This window comes from Megalopta genalis, chromosome 1, assembly GCF_051020955.1.
Source record: "Megalopta genalis isolate 19385.01 chromosome 1, iyMegGena1_principal, whole genome shotgun sequence".
In the NCBI taxonomy this organism is placed as follows: Eukaryota; Metazoa; Arthropoda; class Insecta; order Hymenoptera; family Halictidae; genus Megalopta; species Megalopta genalis.
The window spans coordinates 29,738,439-29,763,061 of record NC_135013.1 but is presented as its reverse complement, the minus strand read 5'-3'; the positions used below and the strand labels follow the sequence as shown (position 1 = coordinate 29,763,061).

The 24,623-nt window shown below is 44.3% G+C and overlaps 1 protein-coding gene across 2 annotated transcripts in view; it reads right to left on the bottom strand.

Moving 5' to 3' along the window:
- Positions 1–297: 297 nt before the first annotated feature.
- Positions 298–24,623, bottom strand: part of LOC117218121 (uncharacterized) — a 263,192-nt gene continuing 238,866 nt past the window's right edge. For both annotated transcript variants that reach the window (XM_033466254.2, XM_033466255.2), the window contains exons 25-27: positions 15,734–15,954; positions 12,027–12,111; positions 298–10,065 (exon numbers count right to left, since the gene is read on the bottom strand). In XM_033466254.2, the coding sequence (XP_033322145.2) occupies positions 9,929–10,065; positions 12,027–12,111; positions 15,734–15,954 (443 nt within the window). In that variant the 3' untranslated portion in view covers positions 298–9,928. The remainder of the gene's footprint in view (positions 10,066–12,026; positions 12,112–15,733; positions 15,955–24,623) is intronic.

Below are 24,623 nucleotides of genomic sequence, written 5' to 3'. Positions count from 1 at the left end.
ATTGCACGATCGTCGTTAGAAAAGAGCGACAGAACGTGTGGCTATTTGCGCATGGAAATCGTGAACACGAGACGCGCCATTTTTACGGCGTGGAACGAGGGTCCCCGATCGATATATTAAGCATTCGCATAACTTTTAACGTTCCGCCGGCTAATTACAGTAATGTCCAAAACACTGTAACAAACCTCCATCGTCTGTTTGCATCGGCGATCGCGAGCGATGCTTGAGATCTCGCAAGCGTCCCGATAACAGGTGCACACAGAGGTCGATCGGTGATCAAAATAGGTCGGGCATACATTTAATCGGTGAAAGAAATTCGTATTTATTTGTTTCCAGTTTCTTCGAAGATTCAGAGTGCATAATTTTATAATTCCTCTCTCTCTCTCTCTCTCTCTTTCTCTCTCTCTAAGCATACAATTATACAATTTCCCTAATAAAAATGCAACGAAATTCTAAACGACATTCCACAATATTGTCTTATATACCGTTTTATCTGATTAATGATATCGAAAACTCTCCTACGTTCTTTTATCGGAAAGAAAGTATGCGAGTCGAGGCGCGATCGGTGCGACATGCAGGGGAGAAAGTAAATCTGCATCGGTGAGTTACCTAAATTTCCCCGACACGTGTCGTACAAAGAGGAAGCGTGCGCGTTCGTACAGAAATCGATTAGCAACGGGGGCAAAAATCCTAGCTGTCGCCACCCTGGAACGTTCGAACGGGTTGCCGAACGATCGTCGAGCGTCGATCATCGCGCGTCATCGTCGGTGTTCGACGGACGCGTTTGAAACGTTCGCCGCGGGGGACCGTCGTCCGAATCGGACAACTCACCCTCGCGAACGGACGCAAGTACAAAATACGCATATGGGTGCGACAGCGATCACCGTCGGAACGTCACGTTTTATTGAATAATCGAAGTGGTAACACTATAAGTAGCGACATTCCTCGTAACTGTAGTAAACGATTAGCCTAGAAACTCTACCGCCGCGCCGTCGTCGTCATCGTAATCGTCGTCGTCGTCGTCAACGTCATCGTAATCGTCATCGTAATCGTCATCGTCGTCGCCGCCTCATTTGATCGTCGTTCCGCCGAAACTCGCTACCTGAGGTGGAACAGAAACCGCGTTTCTTCAGCGTCGCGGAGAGAATCCGCGGGTAAAAAGTCGGTGACGAGAGAGCGTGCGCGTGTGTGTTATGCGTCGTATCGTGTTTCCTTTGCTTCTTTCTTTCTCGCTTCATGTAACGTACGTATAATTATATGCTTACACGTTAATTATACGCTTATAGGTACACTTACGGTTGTAAAGTGGGGGTGTGTGCCCCCCGGCAGCGGGACGAGCCGCGAACGCCGAGGGACGTAAAAATCGTCGCGACGTCGGCGCGCATTGTCGACGCAATTACATTCTACGTCATTTGTCTATCTATCGTCAGGCGGGTCCGATCGATCGTTCTTGTCTTTTTTCTCCTTTCTTTTCTTTCTGCTTCTCGTTTCTCCCGTTTACTTTTGCACGTGGCCAGCTTAGAATCAGTCGAATGAAAACGCGAGGTTTCTTCGCCTCCCACGCCTCCCCCCCGCTCCCTCTCGATAGAGGAGACCCTACGGTGTACTTTTTCTTCTAGAAACGATCGAAGAACAGCTTACGCTAATGAACAATCGGAGACACCGTTCCTCCGGGCGCGAACGTCGACAGACACGCCTCGTTAACAAGAAATTCTTTCGGCGAACGGCGAGGGGGCGGGGGGGGGGGAAGAAGAATTCGAGGATACCATTCGCCGACGAAGCCGAGATTAATGGGATCGAATATGGTTAAATTAAAGGACTGGGGATTGGCCCGAAGTTTCGGAGGGGATGGTTTACAAGAATGCGCGTAACGAAGCGGTGTCCCCTCGGAACGCGGGACCCGTAAATTCGTGATTTCGTTCGTAGACGACGAAGCGTTTCGAAGATTATTTAAATAGTGACAATCGAAGAACGAGGAATACAATATATTCGATAAAACGATCGTGTGTCAAGTATTTTATTTTATTTTATTTTATTTTATTTTATTCGTGTGTATATTTCGATAAAAAAAGGGATATTCTCATCGATAAAGTGTTAGGAATGAAGGGCAAAAACGTTCGTGATTCTCGAGTTAATTATTGCATCCCGGAACGGGGGCCGGTGGATCGATCTCCGATCGATCCGCTCTGACCGAACCGATCGATCCGCTCGGCGACGTTTCCAACGAGATTAAATATATGTTCGAAAACGTTGAGCGTCGAAATTACAAATGGATTATTAGAAACTCCATGCGCGTTGGCTCTCTAAAAATATTCTACTTAATCCTACGGTACCATTCGCGTAATCACCGCGAAGCTTTGACTTCGCTCCTCCGCGGCATAGCCGCCGCGCGCGGCAATCCGAACGATCGCGTCGGATCGTTCGCGATTAAAATCGATTTTAATAATGCCGTCGATCGACGGATCACGCGCGCGCGCGCGCTCGCGCGGAGCTCGTCGCGCCGAATCCGACGAGCTCGGCACCGATCGATGGAAACACGCCACGATACATCGCCGCGCGTTATTGCACTATTGCGACTGCTGCGTGTGGGCGTTTAATTGTTGCACGGTGGCTGAAAGATCGACGAGTCGAAGGATCGAGAAATGGGAGCGTGATCGTTGCTTGCGTCGCGCGGCTCCCATCGTGCGCGTTCCCATCGGACGCGCGCGACTGATTCTATAGCTGACTGTCGCTTTCTTTTACTCTCCTCCTGTTTCCCTCCGTCGCTTTCGCGCGCAAAACCGTCTGCGGCCCCGTTGCGACTTCGCAAGCGATTTCGGCGCGGAACTGTCTCGTTCGCGTGACGGCGGCGCGATCGTTGGCGCGATCGGTGACGAACGGCGACGTGAATTCAATGATCATATAATCGCGCTCCGGATTCTTCCGGTCCCGGATCACGGATCTACAGAGTGTCCCAAAAATGTCTCGCAATCCGGAAGCGGCGGGTTCCTCGGATCATTTGAAGCAACTTCTTCCTTTACAAAAATGTTCTCCGACGCACCGTTAACGAGTTATCAACGAAAAACAGTGACCAATAAGAATCGAGTACGACTGACGCGAGGCGGCCCAGCCAACCAGCGCACGAAGCCTAGTTCCGTCTCATTGGCTCGGTCGCCTCGCGCCAGCCGAGCTCGCCTCTCATTGGTCACTGTTCTCCGTTAATAACTCGTTAACGGCGCCTCGGAGGAAAATTTTGTAAAGGAAAAAGTTGCTTCGAATGACCCGAGGAACCCGCCACTTTCGGATTGCGAGACATTTTTGGGACATCCTGTATATCTCGGCCGGATGATGTCCCGCGAGAATTTTGCAGCAAACGTACGAGCAGAAGGAATCGCGCGTCGTTGAATAGTTCCGGTGGAGGAGCGAACTTGTCGCTAGAAGATTACCGAGAATACATTGTGTGAGCAAGAGCACGAAACACTGAACACTAAATCGTCATTTCAAGAAAGTAATTAATATCTAGTAAAATGATAAAAATATTTACTAATTATAATATGTATATTATATATATATGTATATGTATGTATACGTATGTGTGTATGTATGTATGTATGTATGTATGTATGTATGTATGTATGTATGTATGTATGTATATAACAAACTGGACAGGATATAAGTGTACAAGAAAGAATCTACATTTTTTACATCCTGGAATAAAAGAACTCTCATGGGGGAACATTGGCGAAATCGACTGAAAGCGATATAAATACAACTACGGGATAAGAAGATACGGGAGAAGAAATTGAATTTTTGCGGAAAAATCGATTCCTTTCCCGCGATTCTTAGGAAATGTTAACGAACGAGTACACGGGTGTATCTCTTAGCCGTAAGCAAGCGATCGTTTACGAATTGCGTGGGTGCCGTGAAAGAAAAAAGGACAATAAATCGGAGCTCGGTCAGAGTTGTTCTATACGCGGTGTAAAAGGATCTTCTTTTTCTTTTTTGTTAGGAATCATTGAATCCATTCGCGCGACTCCACCGCGCTTTCCCGAACCGTTCTTATCTTCATCGGCCAAAGGAGAATAAGAGCGAACAACACGTATAACAACGGCCAGCCGATCGTATGTGACAATGGATTAACGTATACGTCCTATATGATAAAAGTATAATATTAATAATAGCAGTGGTGTTACGACTAAATTACGAAATTAAAAAAGAGAAAAAAAAAAGAAAAAAAAACGAACAGAAGAAACGAAGAGGAAACAGAATATAAGCACGAAGTGTTTAAGTTACCTATACATGTACGTTTCTATAATTGTTTTTTGTCTGTTCACCACCCGGTTCTCTCACGTATTCCGCCGCTTTCTCACACTCGCACCAAAAACGAATTGATTAATCGCTAGGGATCGTTAAGTAACTACATCTTTGTCGAAAAATAGAACACGTCGCAGTTTCATCTCTCTCTCTCTCTCTCTCTCTCTCTCTCTCTCTCTCTCTCTCTTTTCCCACGTTTCGCGCATTTTCACTGTCGCACAGAACATTCGCAATCCACGGCACAGCTGGAAACTCCGTGTACATTGAATTGAAAAAAAAATGACCAGCAGGAACGATCCAAAGTAATCGATCCCCGAACGGTGTGTTCCGCGAAGCCGATCCCTCGACCATTTCTTCCGATGATAGAGCGAACAGGTTCGTAAATTTCCCTTCGCACCGTAAATTATCCGTCACCCTGTGCATGCGCGAAATCACCGAGAGTACGAACTCGTCGGTTCGCGAGTCCTCGACACCGAGATTGCATCGGAGATTTGATAAAAATTGAAGATCTTGAGGACCAGGGCGATTAATGCGATTAATACACGACGTAACGTAATTAATAATCGACGTGCGATCATTACGAAGGATATACAGCTCGGCCAAACGAGTTCGAAGGACCGACAAAGGACGCGTTCGCCGGCAACACGAATGGAGGATAGAATCGTCGAAGCGGTGTTCCTGTTAATAAATATTAATTTGCTAGGAAGTGCTAAGTTGCTAGTGTTTTGTCGTTATTTCAATGGTTCTCGTTCAACAGTGGGCCTCGAGCAATCCGGACAGCATCGCGCCAGCAGGTTCGACGAATCTGATCGAACAAGACAACGATCGTGCAGACAGTTCGCCGAGAATTCGTTCGACAACCGAGGTCAAAGTTCGAAATCGATTCCACGCGAAAATCGGAAAAATCGGGAGAATCGTTTCGTTGATCGCGGATCGACGCATCGATCCTTCTACTAGGAATGAATCGCAGCGAATCTGCCCGGCGACCGATCCGATCGATCAACGATCGATCCTCCGCGATTATTATCGTATCTGGATCGCGCCAGTGTTCCCAACATCGACGCGAAGATCGGCGAACGTTTTACCTTCGACCGTGTAACCTTTCCGTGTCGATTTTCCGGTCTTGATTCCGATCCCCTGCAAAGCATCGATCTTCGAAATTCGATCGAGCAACGTCACGATCGCGCCGGACACTCATTCTGGATCCTACGAAATCATGCAAGCATCGATGGATCTCCGTTAACGCGTAGATTAGCAGCTATCTCTGGAAAATTCGTGAAAATCGCGGACAATGGAGAAACGCAGACCCGGTGCAATGCGCGCGTATTATAGTCGATGATTGTGAGAGGACTTTTTCGTTCCCGTGGATCATCGATGTTCGTTCGTTGATCGATCGCGATGCGATGCTACGCGATCCGATTACCGTCTCGATCTAACGCGAGGCAACGTTTCGTAGTTCGTATCTTGATGCGAATTCGGATTTCTTCTTTTTTTTTTTTGGATGATTTTTGGTACCTGTCAGTTTCGTCTGTCGAGAGATCGATCGATCTACCGATGGAAAAATCGATTAAAGTGATCGCGCGAACATCGGCAGTCGGTCGACGACTGCGAGACTGTTGCACACATGAAACTCTCGGACGCGTTTCGATGAAAACGCTATCGAAATCGGACTCGAACGCATGATCAATAATTTCGTGATTTTTCGCGAAACATCCGTGTTCAAGCTAAGAAGCATAAATCGTGCAACGAAGGGTTATGTCAAGAGGGAATACTGTGTGTGAGAGCAGAAAAGTGTTACGCTGAAAATTAAAATTTAGAAAAATCTTAATTCTACAAACGATGCTTGTAGCATGTACCTAAATATACATAATAGTGAACCCGCTAATTATGTGCAACAGTCGATCCTCGATCTTACTCGATTCCGTGGTCTCTGCAATCCATAGTGACCTTGAAAACTGTATCCCTATGTGTATAACGTGCGCGTATAATTCCGACATTTTATTAGTAACGTATCATTTACGCCGAGTTATTCGAGTTCGATAGACGATCGATAATGACGGCGTACTCGAGAGGATTACGGGAAAAGTGTGGATCGCGGAGGATGAAGAAACGAAGGTTCTCGCCGGAAAATTCGAAAAACCGTTCTGCAATTCGATCTTGAGAATCTGTCGCGATTTCCGTTCTGATACTCGAAGCCTGTGAACTCCACCAACGGTGTACGCATTTCTCTGATCGACGAAAGGACAGTCGTGCAACGACCGCAATCGTCGATCTCGATTATTAAGCGTTAATTGGGAATTGCTTAATCCTCGTGCATGCGCTGGTTCGCCGACGACCGGCCAGCGTTAGTCGCGAAATGGCGTTTGCGGCTCGAAAATGCCGTCGGCTGCGCGGACGCCATTTTGGTTCTCACCGAAACGGCCGAAATTGTAGCGATCTAATGGCAATAGAGCGATGATAATAGATCGGAAAATCTGAATTCATTGCAAAAAATCTAGATCAATATGAAAGCTAATTTAATCGTTGAAACATTCGGTGCCAGCCTCGAGGACATCGATAATGGCCGTCGAGAAATATATCATCATAATCGACGAATCTAACGTTGCGAAATTGAAGACAACATTCTGAATTTCACTGATCAAACGATACTTGCGTAACGATTCAAAGAAAGGGAGTATAATGTCACCGAGAAAATTGGAATACTGTGAATTTCAACACGGCGGACAAATAACGCCGAATTTAACAAGGTAATTTCATTCACTTTACAGCAAAGATCTGAGAAACTGACCTTGTGTTTGGAAAGAACGAGGAGAAATGATGTTCCCAGCGTGCGCCAATATGGCCGGCCAAGAACGCCAGCTTCCGACAAGATGGCGTGAACGTCGCCGACGAAAAGGAACCGTGTCTCGCCGCGCAAGATTACTACTCCCCAATTCGCGCTCAGATTGTGCACAAAAATCGACGATTTTGGAAGAGGAGATTGTTCGAGCCTCTCGCAGGTCGTTTTTCATCGTTGTTTCTTAATCGGTGACTACAAAAACGAGCCGCGAAGCTCGAATAGTCGCGACTCCCCTTTCGAAATTGCCCATTTTTGTGCAGAATTTGAGCGCGAATTGCGGAGAATTTACCGTAATTAGCGACATTTCGGATCTCGCGGTGGCCACGCTCCCGTGTCCGACGTGTCACCTGTGTCATCACGATGGAAAATTCGCGCGGTCGCATCCGTGCTGGGCAAGGACACGCGCGCAATCGCCGGGAGAACGTCGAGGATCTTCTCGGACCTCGTACGTCATGGCTCCGAAACTCGTCGGCAAATTGTCGTCAAATTGATTCCATTTCGAACGCGTGAACTCGTGCTCGTTTAAAATGCTGCCGCTCTGTTTTGTGCAGTAAAAGATGCGTCCTCCTTGTACGGCTCTGACACGCCTACGGCGTGTAAATCACTATAAAAGAGTATTTAAAACTGTTCTCGTCGACGGCTCACGGATCGAGGGGTTCTTCTAAGCTTTCGCGTTCGATGTTCAGACGTTGTTGAAAGAAAGAAAGAAGGAAAGAAAATAAAAGTCTACGTGGCAGTTTGACGATCCGGGGCGATCGCTCGGGATTCCAATCTCGACGAAATCGGCTGTTAAAATGACTATATTGTACGGTGATTTACTTTAAAACGCAGCTTAGGGACTATTTTATGTTATATTTCGTCACGTTTGATCTATGTTCTCGCGTAAAAGCAATCGGGCAAATTACCTTAATTACGTTAAAAACCAGCCGGCGTTCGCAGCATTCATGCGAGCGATGCCGAAACGATTTATAAGCATGTCTTGGAGACGAATGTTGCTAGTCTGAAGAAAAAACCTGAGTATCGCTTCGATAATTCGATGAGTAAACGGTGGAACATTCGGCTACTCGATAAATAAATAATACTAAGTGTATCGACGAGTAAATCACCACTAACAACGATAGCAATCGGATCCGACACGCGTTCACGCTGTTCGAGAGAAACGTGCGCCCGATGTCACCTGTCGTCGCCTAGCGAGAGCACAGGCTTCGGGCCGAATAGTGTGGATTACTCGATCTGTCGTCGGTTTACTCGGGGGGACACACCGATACTTCCTTCAGCCATCTGAACACAACAATGAAATGGCGCGACGAAAGCTTGCTTCATCGGTCGAAGCCGCGTCTCGTTTCAAAAGTGCCCACGATTCCGGATCGTGCGAATTCGACTGTGGCGAATCCATGATTCGCGGCCGACGATCCGTGAGTTGTCCGCGAGGGGTTTAAAACCAAAGAAAAGGAAAGCTAGAAGAACGTCCACGAAACGGAGACCGATCGCGAGAATTGGAGCAAACGGCGCGCGCGCGGATGAAAACGATTAAAAACCAGGAAAAACTGCTTCGCAGAGCTCGAAAACGGTCGCGCGAAAAGATAAAGGCCGGAAGATAAATCGACGAAAGGAACGTTGATCCGAGAACCATTCGGTACGAGGTTCGCTAAGGACGGCATTAAAAGAACAAAGAAAAAAGGGGAGGGGTGGGGGGAGGGAAGGAAACAAATAAAAGAGAACAAAAAAGGAAAGGGCAAACAACACGCGGACGTATACACCGGATTCCGTGCGCATCCTCCAACGACCGCATACGGCCTATACAATATTCAAAAGTGCGTACAAATATATACATGTAGATATATATATGTGTATACGTGTGTAGATCGTTACAAACATGATAAAAGGAAGGTACACAAAAAAAGGACGAGTCCGCGGGGGCGGGCCGTCGTCGATAAAATCAACCAAAAAATATTCGTTACGTGTAAAAATACCGACGCCTCTCTCTCTTCCTCTGTCTCTCTGTCACCCTCTCTCTCTCTCTCTCTCTCTCTCTCTCTCATCGCTTTCTCTGATCTCGCAACTCTCTCCTCGCCATCTCACCGCTCAGTCACCGTTTCTCCTGTCCATCATTAACTAACCGTTCGTCGCCTGTCACCGAATTTCCGCTGTGTTTCGCGCGAAAGGAGCCTCAGCCCCGGCGGCCTAGCCTCCGACTCGAGGGATGGGAACCGTCTCGCAGAGCCGAGATGATCTCGCAGCCCTCGAGAGCCGATCCTCTCGTTTCGTAGAAGAGACCATTCGCCGCCTGTCTCGCGTACGATTCCTACGATCCGTGGTCTCCCTCTCTGTCTCTCTCCTTGTGGTTCGCGCTCGAAGGTAAGTAACATTTGTCGTGGAAAAAAACGCGACGCCGCCTCATCGTCGTCATCGTCGTCATCATCGCCGTCGCGCAGATAAGAATAAGCTAGCCACCTCGACAATCGGGACGAACTTACGTGACGGCTGATCGGCCACGATTGGGAGAGCGCGATGACATCTACTCGCGAGACATCCTCTTTTTTATTTCCTTACTTCATCCGTCAAGCTCTCTCTCTCTCTCCCTCTCTCTCACCCTCTCTCTCTTTCTCCCTTTCTATCTATCTATCTGGTTCTATATCTCCTTCCTCTTTGTCTGTCTTCCGCGCTGTGCTTTTGGTCTTGCTGGTTCTTGTTGCGGCTGCGGCTGCTGCTGCGGGCTGTTTGCTGGTCGAAATTTTCTCGGCGGGGGTAACGGGAGATTTTTCGTTAACGGGTGGGTCTGGTTGATGAAACGTCTCAGCCGAGGCCGGCCCATTGCATGAAGTCGGGCACCTCTCTGACAGGAACGTCTCTCGCCAGGGCCTTCACCCTCAGGTTCCTGTCCTCCGTTAAAAGGACCACCTCTCGCCGCAGACGCCTCGGCTGGCTCTCTTCTGTTGGCACACAGGAATCGTCCGGGGTCAGCCGGGATCGATCGGGTTTTGTTACGCGTGGGAACGGTTTCGTTTCTGTCTAACTTCGGACGATCTGTTCCGGACCGTTCCAGATTCCGATCTACGAATGACGCACGATCTCACGTTTTCGAGCAGTCCACGCGACCAGGGCTCGAATTCGACTGTAAACTTTTATTAATGGAAGTCGCTTAGGGATCATTTAACCTTTTGCACTCCGGTCGTGACTGCGAGGCATCGCTAAAAATTGTTAGGTCGCGTTTTAAAGTCATTTCTCACATTGTCGAATTTGTTTATATTTTTAAAACTGCCGTAAGAGTCGCAAGACTGAATTTCGCACGCATAAAATGGACTGGATCGTATAAAATGGAAATGCTGCGGGTCGTAGTAATTAAGAAAGTATTTTGGACTTAGAAATAGAATGGCCTCGAGTGCGAAAAGGTTAAATTCCGAATTATTCCTTTTTCTGTTTCAAGTTAACTTCGACGTTGGCGATTCTGTTGTTGAAGTTCAATTTTAACAGTTATTTTGTATTCGATTGATCAAAATGCTGAAGCATCGTTTATTTTTTGACAGATATTTTAGAATAAAATATTCAAAGTTATTACTCAAGGAAACGGATACTGGATAAATGTTAGTTGTTGTGCAAATAGTGATTTTTCTGTGCTTATTTTATCGTACGCTTACATCGAAAGGAAAATCGGGAAGTATAAAGAACCATTGTTTTTAACATTTTCACAGCAGAATAACTGTCCAATTACAATTTTTCCCCATTTCCGAATAAAGTACAAATTTTCCGTCCACGTATAAATATACGAAATAAAAGTTCCAATGCATTTATAACTGTTTTCGTCGAACGGAACAGTTACAAGTCGAAAAATAACTGTTAGGTCAGAACCAATTGAATATTTTAACAGTTTCATCCAAGCCCTGCTCACGACTATCTCTGTGCGATCAATTTCGTGTCCTCTGTAGCCTAATCTGTTTAAACGAACCTATTCTGCTTTTTCTTCCTGCTTTTAAAGCTTTTAAACGAGTTCCTTACGGCTATCTTTATACGCCCGACGCATCCTCACCACTTCATAATTACAAGGGTTGCCTCAAACTGCTGCAACTATGCGAAAAAAAATCGCAGCCGAGTTTCTTTTTTTTTAAATTAAAGTAGAAGGATCAAGCTTCGTTCGGCTGCAAACGGCATCTCCGAAAAAATTTACAAATCTTTAAAAATTTTGCAAATTTCGTCAAACACGGCAATTTTTAATACGACAAACATGGCCTCGCATTCAAAGGGTTACAGTGGTGAGGGCGCATCGAGCTCAGAATCGAGGAACACTATCTTCAAGTAGAGATTTCAAGCTTCAATTGAAAAAAAAAGTCACGACTTTACGATGATTTCTCGCGGAGTTATCGTCAGCCAAAGTTGGTTGGATCGCCATCGATTGAGTTACTTGCACGTGAAACTGGATAACATCGAGTTCGGTTATCAGAGGCTCGGACGATCGAGGCTCCCCTACGGTCCGATAAAAAAAAGCTCGTTCCCACAACCGTTCCCGCGTCGCGCGTTTTATCAACCTGCCGGGAGCCGAATCGCGAATAAATCGTCAATTAACGCGTTATCAATTAGCCGCGGCGGCTCCCGGGAACGCTAATTCCATTAGGTGTCGTTCTCGCGGCCAGGAAGAAGCGAATAATTAGTAGTACGCCGGCTGATAAATGCCACCGCGATAGCGGCTGATAAAAGCTGAACGGGCGCCGGCTCCGGCAAGGCAACGCAACGCGCGCTACCCCCTTCGCGATAACGGTTAATCCGCGTGTAAACGAGAATTACAATCGGCCCGGTATTAATCACTATCAGAGCCCGTAGGAAACGTTGAAACGCGGCCGGCGTACGTTATACACCGCGGCTAGAAACGTGTCGGGCTGCTCCCTTCCTCCGTACTTACCTGCGTTCGCCTGATCTTTGTTACCCGCTTTGCAGAGGCTCAAGCACGTAGCCAGTATTCTGTCATCGTTTCTTGTCGACCCGTCCTGCAACAGAATCGCGGACGGTGCTTTATTATTTGCGAAATGGCACGCGTCGGCTTTGCGCGAATCTTAATGGCTAGCTAGCCGGTGTGTCCGGGAACCATTTCTATTTGGGGGACAATGCGAGTAAAACGTCGCGTTACGTTTTTTTGCCCGCGAACAGGGGACATCGTTTGTATGCGAGTCTCCGCGATTTGCAGATTCTGCATATTCGTTCTATTAATTCTGATATTTCGAGGAGCATGGTGTAACGGTAGTGATCGTCAGCATTGTTATTACGAAATACAGTAAATTCTCCCTGGGAAGGGGAGATACTATTATTCGAATCCTGAGGTCATTTGAAGTAACTTTTTCCTTAGCGAAAATGCAATCCGCGGCTTCGTTTAGGAGTTATTAACGAAAAACGTTGACCAATCGGAGAGCGAGTGCGTCCGGCGCTCCGCCCTTGCGGCCAATGCCGCGTCGCGCCGGCCATCTGACGCAGCGGCACTGGTTGCCAGGGCGGGGCATCGGCCGTACTCTGGCGGAACTCCGATTGGTCAGTGTTTTTCGTTGATAACTCGCAAACGAAGCCGCGGATTGCATTTTCGCTAAGGAAAAAGTTACTTCAAATCACCTCAGGAATCACTCCTCTCCGGGTGTTAACATAATTATGTGATACTCTGTAATTATCGATTGTCGAGAACTATAAGAACGAGCCGTAAGGCTCGAAAAATTGTATCTCCTCTTCCCATACTGTCCATTCTTGTTTCCAAGCTGCGCGTCAATTAGGGAGAATTTACTGTATCTCTAAAAATCTTCATTTCTTTTGTAACGTATCCTAACTTCACCTCCCTCCTCCTCCGTCCCATATCCCAATGAACTCAATTGTTGATGCATTTCACGACTATTTTGCTTTCACGTGTCGCTGATGTAATATTTTCGTTCGCACAACATATGCTATAAGTACTAATCGTTAAACTTTTCCAACAGTGTTGCTCTATTGAACTATAATAGTTCTGTCACACAGATAAAGAATTGCATCACAATTTAACGTGAATATATTTGATTCCTGTTTTTCATACTCGCTTTCGACAAATAATGCATACACGGATGAAAAGAGTCACCGTGAAGATTGTTTAATAAAAAAAAGTATAAAAAAGACACAAAAGAAATAAAAAAAGAAGAAAGACGACAAGGTTCGAATGATCAAGCATTAATACATAGAGGAACGTCGTACAAAATCAGATACAGGAGACGAACCGGTTACCGCTATATTTTTCGAAAAAAAAAGAAAACGCAAGAGATATTCCACAAGAGATTCGTTTCGAAACAGTTTGAAACGGTGCTGGCAGCCCGGACACGCGGTTCAAAAGTCAACCGTTTGAAAACGTCCGAGACCGTCCGCATAATAATCAACAAATTGGTATTCACCCGGGAAGCTGACAATTACCAAACCCAGACTGCGGCGCCAGCGATCTTGGCAGGCTGCTCAAGGTCAGTCGTCTCGCGACTCGCAAAGGAACACCGGCGAATGACTATTTATGGCAATCAAGGGTCTAGAGAATGGAGGTCTGATTGTCCCTCGAGTCAGCTCACGAACGTTAACGCATCGCCGGGAAAGTTTCGGGTTCCCGAGGAAGCGAAGGGAAGCGAAGGGAAGCGAAGGGAAGCGAAGGGAAGCGATGGGATGCGAAGGGACGCGAAGGGCCCAGAGGGAAGACGAGAAACGAAGACGAGAAACTCGCTCTCGCGCTCCCTCTTTCGCTCTCCCTCGCTCTCGCGATCTCTCTCTCGCGCGCTCTCTCTCTTTCGCTCTCTCGCTCTCTCTCTCGCTCTCTTTCTCGCTCTCGCGCTCTCTCTTTCGCTCTCGCGATCTCTCTTTCGCCCTCTCTCGCTCTCGCGCTCTCTCGCTCTCTTTCGCTCTCCCTCGCCCTTGCGCGCTCTCTCTCTCTCTTGCTCTCTCTCGCTCTCTTTCTCGCTCTTTCTCTCGTTCTCTCCCTCTCTCTCTCTCTCTCTCTCTCTCTCTCTCTCTCTCTCTCTCTCTTCCGGCGGATGATGAGTGTGAGAACGGTGGGAGAAGCGACGCGGAAGAGGAAAAGGAAAAGGCGACACCGGGAACGCAGAATGGAGGAGAATAAAATCTAACGAGCTCGGAGCGCGAGCGTTATCTATCGTTTGACAGATCAAGGTTCCTGTTACGATCCTATCCGACCCGTGTATCCTGCGTGTTGCCGGCCAGATAAGGCGCCAGCCCGAGATGCGTGCTGCGCCAGAAGTTGCCACGCCGCGAGAACGGTTTATCACAGGGCCACGTGGGGGTTCTCGGATGCACCAACTCTTATCATAACATTCGTGCATCGATGAGCAACGCTCAAAATCCTTGCACTCGCGTTCTTCGCTGTGCTCGGGCATCGATCTTGCCCGCCACGGTTCGAACGCGTTCTCAAATTTCCGCGCGCGCGCGCACGATGGACCGAAATTCTTCAATTTTCTCATTCGAGAAGCAAGGGGTGTCCTAGCATCGGTGACGCAACCGGGAGAGGGTGATTCTAGGTGAAAAACGAATCGGAAGTGTAGGAATTTCTCATGCTGAATCATGCTGGCTTCTACCTTGCGTGTTGTCTCTGTGAACCAGCGACTCTTCGATATGTGAATGTAATAGGATTGAGCGTATGAAACGTCGAATTTTTATTACGCGACTTTCATAGTCTTATTGTGGATTGACAGCGTCATATTTCGCCGAGAAGAACGGGAAGAACGTTCTCAGAATTCTGTGCCTTTGTCATCTATCGCGAGTATCGCACGGCTATGAATTGCGCGGATATTCGTGTAATTTTTATAAGTCGAGTCTATTCAATCAGAAGACGCTTTTTTAAAAAATTCCATTTATATATCAAGAATTCGTTGAGAAACGCGGATCGAAGGAAACGAGTCGTATTTTGATCTTAGTCTGATTTAGATTGTGGTTCTCTGTGCAAAATTGATAGTATAGGCATCGTTCGTGGAAAACAGAAGTTAAACAAACATTTATTTCTTGCTTAAGCAGTGTTAACAAATCGAACAGTCTATTGCAACAAGTAGACAACGAATAATCTAACGTGTAAGTAAACTATAAAAATAATTTCAGTTAATTAAAAGTGTTATTTCTCTTTTAATAATTATCATAAATGCAAAAAATTCACAATCTGTGTGTAACAAACTTTGAAAAGTTTTTACACAGTGTATAAAACTTCGCACTAGTTTTATGCACGAACATAGACGTTGGTTAAATTTTCTTAGACAATATCTCGTCTAACAGTAATATCGAACATATGCAAATGCAACAACGATGCATTTGCTAATTAACCATCTGGTTTAAAGCATTAATAAATAAATATATAAATAAATACCACACAAAGTGGTAGCACACGCGAGCAGCAATCGCGCGAGATATTTCGATTGCGAAAACAGAATTTTGCATACGCAATGTTCAGAAATGGACGAAATCGCTATAAAAACATACAGATCACACAGTCTCCGTGTGTACAGAGATGTCTCATTCCATTAAGGAAATACGGAGTTTCCTAGGACCGCGGCCTCGGAAACATCCCCTTATGCAAAGTCTCGGTAAGTCTACTTTGTAAGGTAACTACGATCTCCTTACCTTGTCAACATCCTCCTCGACGGTGAAAGTGCTAGATGTGAGGACAGTTCCTCTTGTGGTTAAGCACCGGATAGCTGGATTTCTGCTTCTGGCGAAGGCCAGAGCCGCTTTCGCACTCTCAGCCACCCTGGCCACGTGCTCAGGGTCCAGAGCCGCCTTCGAGGCTGGAGGACTGTCTCTGGCATCCGCACCCCTGGCCAACCCCTCGAGCTCGTTCAGAACTGAAACAAGAATAATATCGAATATTTCGTGAGCTGTTTTTCTACTCGACCGATTTTCAATTCGCACGCGGAAGAATCATTTTCGTTTATAGATAAGATCGTCAAATATTGATCATTGGAATCGTTCTACAAATTTTCATGTATATATTTCGATAATGGTATTCTTTTTTTATAATCATATATGTTTAATTTAATTGTATGTGTTTAATTAATGTATATTATATAGATAAGTATAAATATATTTTTATAATAATTAAAAATATATGATATATATATTTATATTATTATATTATTATTTATATTTATTTATATATTTTTTGATATATATATATTTATCTATATAATATGTATTAATTAAACACATACAATTAAATTAAATATATCTAATTATAAAAAATGAATATATATATATATATATATATATATAATGATCACATATATTTCGTTATATATGTTTAATTAATATATATCATATACATAATTATAAATACATTTTAATAGTATAATTTATAATATATAATGTATACAATAAAATAATATAAAACATTACATAATAATATATTTCCAATATGCATTGGAGCAAACATATCTTTCACTATTTTGAAAAAAATTCTTTGTGATAACAGTAAATTAAAATTGATAATATATTTTGCTATTAATACACATTCACTCGATTATGCCATCAGTACGTAAGTATATCTACAATTTTTAGATCTCGCAATATTTCTCTAAATATTCAAGACGTTTTCCAAATAAAGTCTACCTCTGCGTGAGTTTTTGAAATAATAAACGAAAATTGGAAACTTGCATAGCAATATCGTACCGCGGGTCACGCTCGTTTATTTTTTCTTAAAAAAAACACACAAAAATGCCACCAACTTTAAACCTAACACATGCACGGTGTAATAGAGAGGGACTTTTCTCTCTGCCTGGTGGAAAAGTTTTTTCATCGGCACCGTGGTCTCCGGAGAAAAAACGCTAACACAGAATTTCAACGAAGCAGGCTTAACCGTGTTTATTCAAACTTCGTCGGTCAACCCTCGTGAAGTAAAAACTCCGTTAATGAACTTTCCCATTGAAGCATCTGGTAGTGCCGCGCGAATTTCTCGCTCGCATATCGCGATGAAAATTTGATCGTTCTCTCTGCCGACGGAAAATTCCGAGTGCTACCGAAAAATACGGCCAGAAGCTTATTACAAATTAACGAGATTTATATTGCGGCTCGTACATTACACTGAAACAATGAAATTCGGCGAACGCGTACGCTTGCTCAATATTTTATCACGTGGGTTTGGAATGCAAGAATGCAAGGTCTAACAGCGTCCTTATTTTCTTTTTACAATAATTAGTCTTCTAAGTGACAAGAAAGCCATTTCTCTAACTCTAATTTTCGTAAAGAGATGATTTCGTAACAATTCGATGATTTCGATGACAATTTTGTAACAAAGAAATACAAGATATTCCAAAATTATGGTATTCCCAGGAAATGAGGGGTTCCTGAGGTGATTTGAAGTAACTTTTTCCTCAGCGAAAATGCAATCCGCGGCTTCGTTTACGAGTTATTAACGAAAAACAGTGACCAATGATGGGCGAGAGCACGCCTGGCGCTAGGCGCCCGAGCCAATCAGCGGAACTGGGCTACGCGCGCTCGCTGGCTAGGCCAGCTTGCGCCAGCCGAGCTCTTGCCTCTCATTGGTCAGTGTTTTCCGTTAATAATTCGTTAACGATGCCTCGGAGACAATTTGTGTAAAGGAAAAAGTTGCTTCGAATGACCCAAGGAACCTCTAATTTCCCAGAAATACCATAATTTCCCCTGTATAAAAAACGTTGCGCGCCAGTTAAACGAACGCACTCCTTTATCAGGAGTTTATCCTTTTTCTATTTCGGCCGGAATTTCCCGGGGAAAGAAATGTTCATCTTTCGAGAGTGCATCTTCGAGTTTATCGGTGGCCCGGCTTCAGCGTGAACGCGGCTGGATCTATAAATCCTGCGAGTATTCGGCAGGCTTCGCTTTGAAATAGACGGTCGGCTCGCGAATTATATATGAGCCGGTAGTGGTACGATTTCGGTCGTTCTAAATGGAGAAAAGAACGAGTACACGATGGAATCCAGTAGGAAGCGAGGAGTCAATAAGTAATGAACGAGGAATTTCTGGCTCGGTTGTAGCCGTGATGCCATTGGAGGATATTCGTGCGATAGTATTGTACTGCAGTCTGACACAGGTAAAAGGTTGGGTCAGCACAACGAGTACAACCGAGTCGATGAGTACTCCATTTAAACGATCCCGGCTCCGTATAACGCACAAGGCGGCTCCAAAATAACCAGATAGCATGTGTTCCATGTTTTATTTCGAGCTGCCAATTCTGCCCGAATTCTGTGCATTTTAAAAAACGCTCCGGAAACTGTGCTTTATTCACTTTTAATTCAGTAAGTGCTGAAAGAAATTCGTAAGATCGATCGACCAGGTTCGCTCGTAGTAAAAATAAGTGACACCGATTAATACTATCGCAGATATTTACGCGAAAATATTCTGCATCCGTTCTAAATGACGGGATTAAAAAAGTTATTGCAACTGTTAGCTATTTTGATATATTAACAATTCGATAGCAATCGTCTTGTATTTATTTTCACGCGTTCATCGTCCTATATTTTACATAATCTCGTTTATTATACATAGATTCCTGGTTTCGATATTAAATTCAATTAATTAGTTGCTCAAAGAAGAATTCTTCGTTTCACGCTGAAACATAATTTTTGACAATGTTCATGATATTAAAAAATACGCGTTGTTTGGAAGAGTTTTTTATGGAATTGTTTTATCCAAAATAAATTTATATAATTATCGAATAAAAAGATTTGAGTAAAAAGAAAAGAAAAGCGATTATACGTGTTCATTGAACATCGCGTAGAAATCGCAACGAACGAAAAATTTGTTGAAACTTTAACCCGACAATTTGCATGCTCGAGGTCGCTTTTTTCCAGCGCGTTTCGATTTTCCGTCCGCGACGTCGCGCGACGTTTAGTAATAATCAGAAAGCGGAGCCGCGATGCACAGAGAAACAATTTCAGAGTGTCTCTGACAAGCGGTAATTGGACTGTCGACAGTGGTACGTGACAGAATTCCGGGCTTTTCACCGCGGCAGCTTGCAGCCCGATTTTAAATAATCCAAACATTCCTATTCGACGACGGAAATTTTATTGCGGGACCCTGATTTTCCGTTACGGCACACTTCCATCTTAACAATTCCAGAAAACCTCGTGGAACATTCTATCCGCGCCCGAAATCAAACGAGAACATGCTCTCTCTCTCTCTCTCTCTCTCTCTCTCTCTCTGGCCATGGAATTAATCGATACTCTAAAAAAAAAAACAAGTCGAAGATAGAGCACAGAACGAAGAAATTAATTTTTGCAATTGTTCGGAGTATTTTTTTAAACGACGTACTTGCATGCATTAGAAAGAACAGAGTTAAAACGCGTTGACGTATAAATTTCATTTCAAAATCATTTTCATAGTAATTTTTAGGATTGAAGTCTACAATTTCACAAAACTTTGTAAAACACTTTGTAAAACAGAAATATATTGGTACATTCTTTTTATCTTGTCTTTTACCTTTTATGATTTTATCTTTAATCTCTTTTATCCGTTCTATCTTTTATCCCATCATTCTTGCCTTTTATTCCAAATATTTCAAATATTGCACGTCACGAAAATTATTATAATGCAATTGTTGACCACAATCACTATCGTTAATGTAATAACTGGACTACGGATTTGATGCATTGCCGAGGAAAATGAGCAGTTTAGATGCAAAACAATTTAAAGAGAATTTAAACGACATTTAAAGAATTTACGAATACTATCATATTCCTACTAACTCCTTAAAATTATTAACAAGAAAAATGAATGTGTACGCGACTTATCTATCTTGCAATTGATGCACTTCGAAACCAATAAACCAACAAACCCAAACTTTTTAATTATCATCCAAAAGGTATCCAATTAAACGATAATCGATTAACACTTCCACGACCGCGCTGGAGACCTCACAAATTTTCATAAAATTACAATATTTCATTCTATTGAACAAAAATTCCTAAGCAAACTTATATGGCATCAATCACTTCTTCAGCATTCGTGCCTCATGCAAATCTTAATAAAATTAAGCAATCAGTTTTAATTTCTCATTAATCATCCATTCGGTCGTCAATCGACCGAATTTAAAACGGGGAGATCTCCTCATTCGGTTGGCTAAGTGTTAAAATAACAATCGACTTTCCCCATAAAATCACGATCATGAGCGACATAAACATTCGAAGCGTCCGTTCTCCGCGGACATTTCCAATTAAAACCCAAATAACCGCACAATCGAGCATTATCAATTTGATTCGCCGCGATTCACTTTCAGCTACCGAAGGAGGGGGGAGGAGGGGGTAGCTCAATTATGGCCGGAGTCAGCATCGTGATGGAACAGCAATGTCGAGCAAGCGGTTCCGAATGTTGACCATCGCCGGGGTATCGAGGGAAATAGGGTGTCGAGGTTGTTGGCAGACGGGCTCAAAGGAGCCAGAACAGTCTCGGCGCCCATTCCCCCTTCAGCTGTCGACCACCATGGGCATCGCCCACGTACCGATCGTGCCTGGACAACGGCGGCGTACCGGCCCGGCCAATCGCCGTCCGTTTCAGACCGTATGCATGCATTCATGTATGAGCCGTGAGAACCTAACTGTGAACGTAGCCCGTTGTCGGGGCCAGACGGACCGTGGCTCGGACCGGCCGGGGGGGTCAAAGGGCAGCGCCAGTCGATTTTGCATGAACGCGCACTTTCGTTTTTCGGTGCCCCGCGGATGACAAAAGGAACGCGAGGCACCCGATACGCCGAGACAACGGATGTATCGACGGTTCTGCCTGGTTCTGCCCACCTCGAAATCCGTGGACCACGGGATCATTGTAAATGGACTGCGGTTTTCATGCATTTATAGCGATAACGAGTATAATAAATTCTTCGTAATTTTGCTACAGCTTGGAAACAAATATTTTGGGACAATTTGGGGAGATGCGATTATCAGAGCCTTGCGGCTCGATTTTATAATTGTTGACGATCGGAAACTGTGAACAATTGTTCCTTTAGTTTCGGATGTGAGCAAAAGTCTGCATATAATAAAGAATAATTTATAATTATTCTCATTAGTTTCGATAAAGCGCGAACTGTTGAAATATTGATATTTTACTCGACTTATTCGCAACATCTCGCGAAACTCGACAGCCCATAGGGATCACGGTATGCTTTGTGACACGTGCCATTTTGGCATTATTATCAGACGATTTCTCCAACTAATAGCAGCCAATTTTTATCCTGTTATCAATGCAAGGCATCGCTCTTCGAAATGCGATCAAAGCAAACATCGAACTCCACCGAACTCGCAATTAAAAAATGAAAAAAGAATTCGACATATTCAATCGTACATAACTCAAAAAATCTGAGAGCTAAAAGAGTGCCCTGTGACATAACTTAAGTACAAACTGAGTACATTAAATTCTGTATAAATTATTCATTTTTAAAGAACAAAATAATTATAAACGATGACATAAGTTTAGGATGATTTGAGAATAGGCTACTTCGAAGCCACGTAGCCACGTTCAAAATGGTCAAATGATAAAAAGATTATAGTAAATAACAAGCCACAATTTTAATTGATTATCTATATAATTGAATAAATCATGCTGGATATTCATTACGGGGACATTCGTTAAAACCGATTTTCGTCCGCTTCTCGTACGAAAACCGACCACCACGCGCCGCGAAGAAGTGTTCCCATAAATACAGAGTGTCCCAAAAATGTTTTCCTCGGGTCATTTGAAGCAACTTTTTCCTTTACAAAAATTTTCTCCGAGGCACCATTAACGAGTTATTAACGAAAAACAGTGACCAATGAGAGGCGAGCTCAGCTGGCGCAAGGCGACGAGCCAATGAGCGGAACTGGGCTTCGTGCGCTGGCTGGCTGGGCCGCCTCGCGTCAGCCGCACTCGATTCTTATTGGTCACTGTTTTTCGTTAATAACTCGTTAACGGCGCCTCGGAGAACATTTTTGTAAAGGAAGAAGCTGCTTCAAATGATCCGAGGAACCCGCCATTTCCAGATTGCGAGACATTTTTGGGACACCCTGTAGACTATTGTAAATCGATGCGAAGACAAAAGAAGTGTGAAACAATGCATATGAAGCCGATTATTTGGTTCAAACGATGAGCGAGTGAGTTACTAGAGCAAGCCACTATAGTGGCGCGTCGTCCAGAGAGATGACATCCGCGAAAGCTACTATAGTGGCCTGTCGTTCTTGGGACATTTTTGGGACACCCTGCATATCGATACGAAAGTAGGCGTAAAGATGGAGGCTGGCGCCTTATCGGGCCTCTTCGATCGCAGCCCAATCGGTCCAGTATTTGCCAGGAAGTAATTCGGTTGCTGGTCCATCTCCTAATCCGAATTCCGTCGGAGATCGAGTAAAACGTCGCAAATCCGTATCGGATTCCGGCGCAGTGTTTACGAGGGGGTTGGATCCTCGGCTAGACTAATGCATACCAAATGTCGTCGAATCTCCAATTGAAAGTGCCTCGAATGGGTCCGGCGTGTTTGCCGTTCGAGCCGTGTCTCGGGTATTCCTGGAGACGAGGCGAGGCGAGGCTTCGTATATACGCGAGTCGATTATCGGATTTCGTGGGGGCGGTGGATCGAGGGGGTGCGGGTACGACCAGGGGGATGAAAAAGAAGGCACGTACACGCGGACGAGCGAGCCAGAAAAACACGTCTGCCGGTGGATTCCTGGGAACTTTTGGCGGTCGACCGTCACTGGTTACAATTTATTCGAGGAAGTCCGAGGGCTGTTCCCGTCCCACCGCCCCCGCGGCCCGCGAGTATGTATGTATCCTCGGCGAAGTTCGCTTTCTTACTTTCTGCCGGCCGAGTCTGACAGTGGGTTAATTTATCTGAGCGAGGGAGAAGTTTCTTTCGTCGATTCTCGTTCGCAGTGTCGCGGGATGCCCCCGGGGGCTTGCGAAACACGTTGCGGGGGTGGCCGGTTGTTCCAGCCGAGCTTTCTTTGCCGCGGGAGCGGGTCGCCGGGCCGAAGGAGATACGGCGGGGCCTCGAAGTTTCGACGGCGGGTTTTAGGAGAATCGTAAAACGAAGGAATTCGCAAGTTTTCGGAGTTGAATTTCGTGGGACCGCGGTGCTTACGGCCGCGGTACAGCGATTTTGCAAGTATAGTGCCGCGGGCCGGAGAAAATTTTAACACTGGGTCTCGTCAAAATTTCCGTATTTACGATTATTGAGATTGTAAAGATACGTTCGCGAGGAATTCGACCGTGGGTTATATAAAAATCGCACGAAATCCGTACGAATATGTTGTGCTGTTGCTTCGGCTTCGAAACCACCGAAATCGCCGGTTTCATTTCTCGTTTTTACATTGTCGAAATAAAGTACATGGTTTCGTGCTCTTTAATCGCGCGTTATCGAAATCGAATGTTTCGCGATATCTACCGAAATCTTGTATCTCGTTTGAAACACTACTTTATTCAAATTGTGAAGACTCAATTATTTAACTAGTTAGTCGCGAGAATCAAGCGACGACGAGTATATTCGTCAAAAACGCAGAATTTACTCTTTATTTATTATTATTATTAGTTTACATTTATGTCGCTGTTAAAATATTGGATCAAAAAGACGGTTCTATTTTATAAGATTAACAACTTTTTTTACCAATATTTACTTATTCATTTAACGTTCACATATACTACGTATATAAATTATTTTAATACTATATATAATATATATAATAATAATATATACTATATATAATAATTATTTAATAATAATAACGATAAACGCAGGAAAAATCAGATAATTGTAAAAGTTAAAAATTCAAATTTGTTGCACGTCGTATGCCAATATCGTTAATTATTCACATAACTATTCATACTTCTTATTTGTTGGCCTTAAAATATTCTAATACTTATAGATAATAATATTATATGTATATTCTAGTATTTCAAAAATTCTTGAAATTTGAGAATATATTTTTGTTTCCATTAAAATTACAATTTAAATAGCCGACGGTCACTGTTTTTTACGCGCGACGAGTATATTCGTCATGACACAAAATACAGTAATGTCTCTCTAATCGACGCTCAGATCGTCCACAAAAATGGACAATTTTGGAAGAGAAGATACGATTATTCGAGCCTTGGTTTATTATTATAGTTATAAATTGTCCACAATTATAAAAACGAGCCGCAAGGCTCGAATAATCGTATCTCCTCTTCCCAAATTATCCATTTTAGTGGACAATCTGAGCGTCAGTAAGGGAGACATTGCTGTACCTCCACGTCTCTATGACGAGTATACTCGTCGTGACACAGCTAACTGGCTAAAAACAACGTTTCAACTCTGTCCGTATTTCTCTGATCCATTTCTGCCATAAGCGCGTAAAATCCGCCGCCGATTAGCATCTCGCGACTTCCCGGAAAAGAGAAGATCCGAGTGGAAAAGGGTTGGAAATAACGCGCGGCCCGTATTCAAAGTGAAACAGTTTCGCGAAATGAACGATCGCCCGTAGTATTTCCGTCTCGTCATAGTAAGAGCTGCATCGAGCGTCCCCTCACGTACGCGTATTTA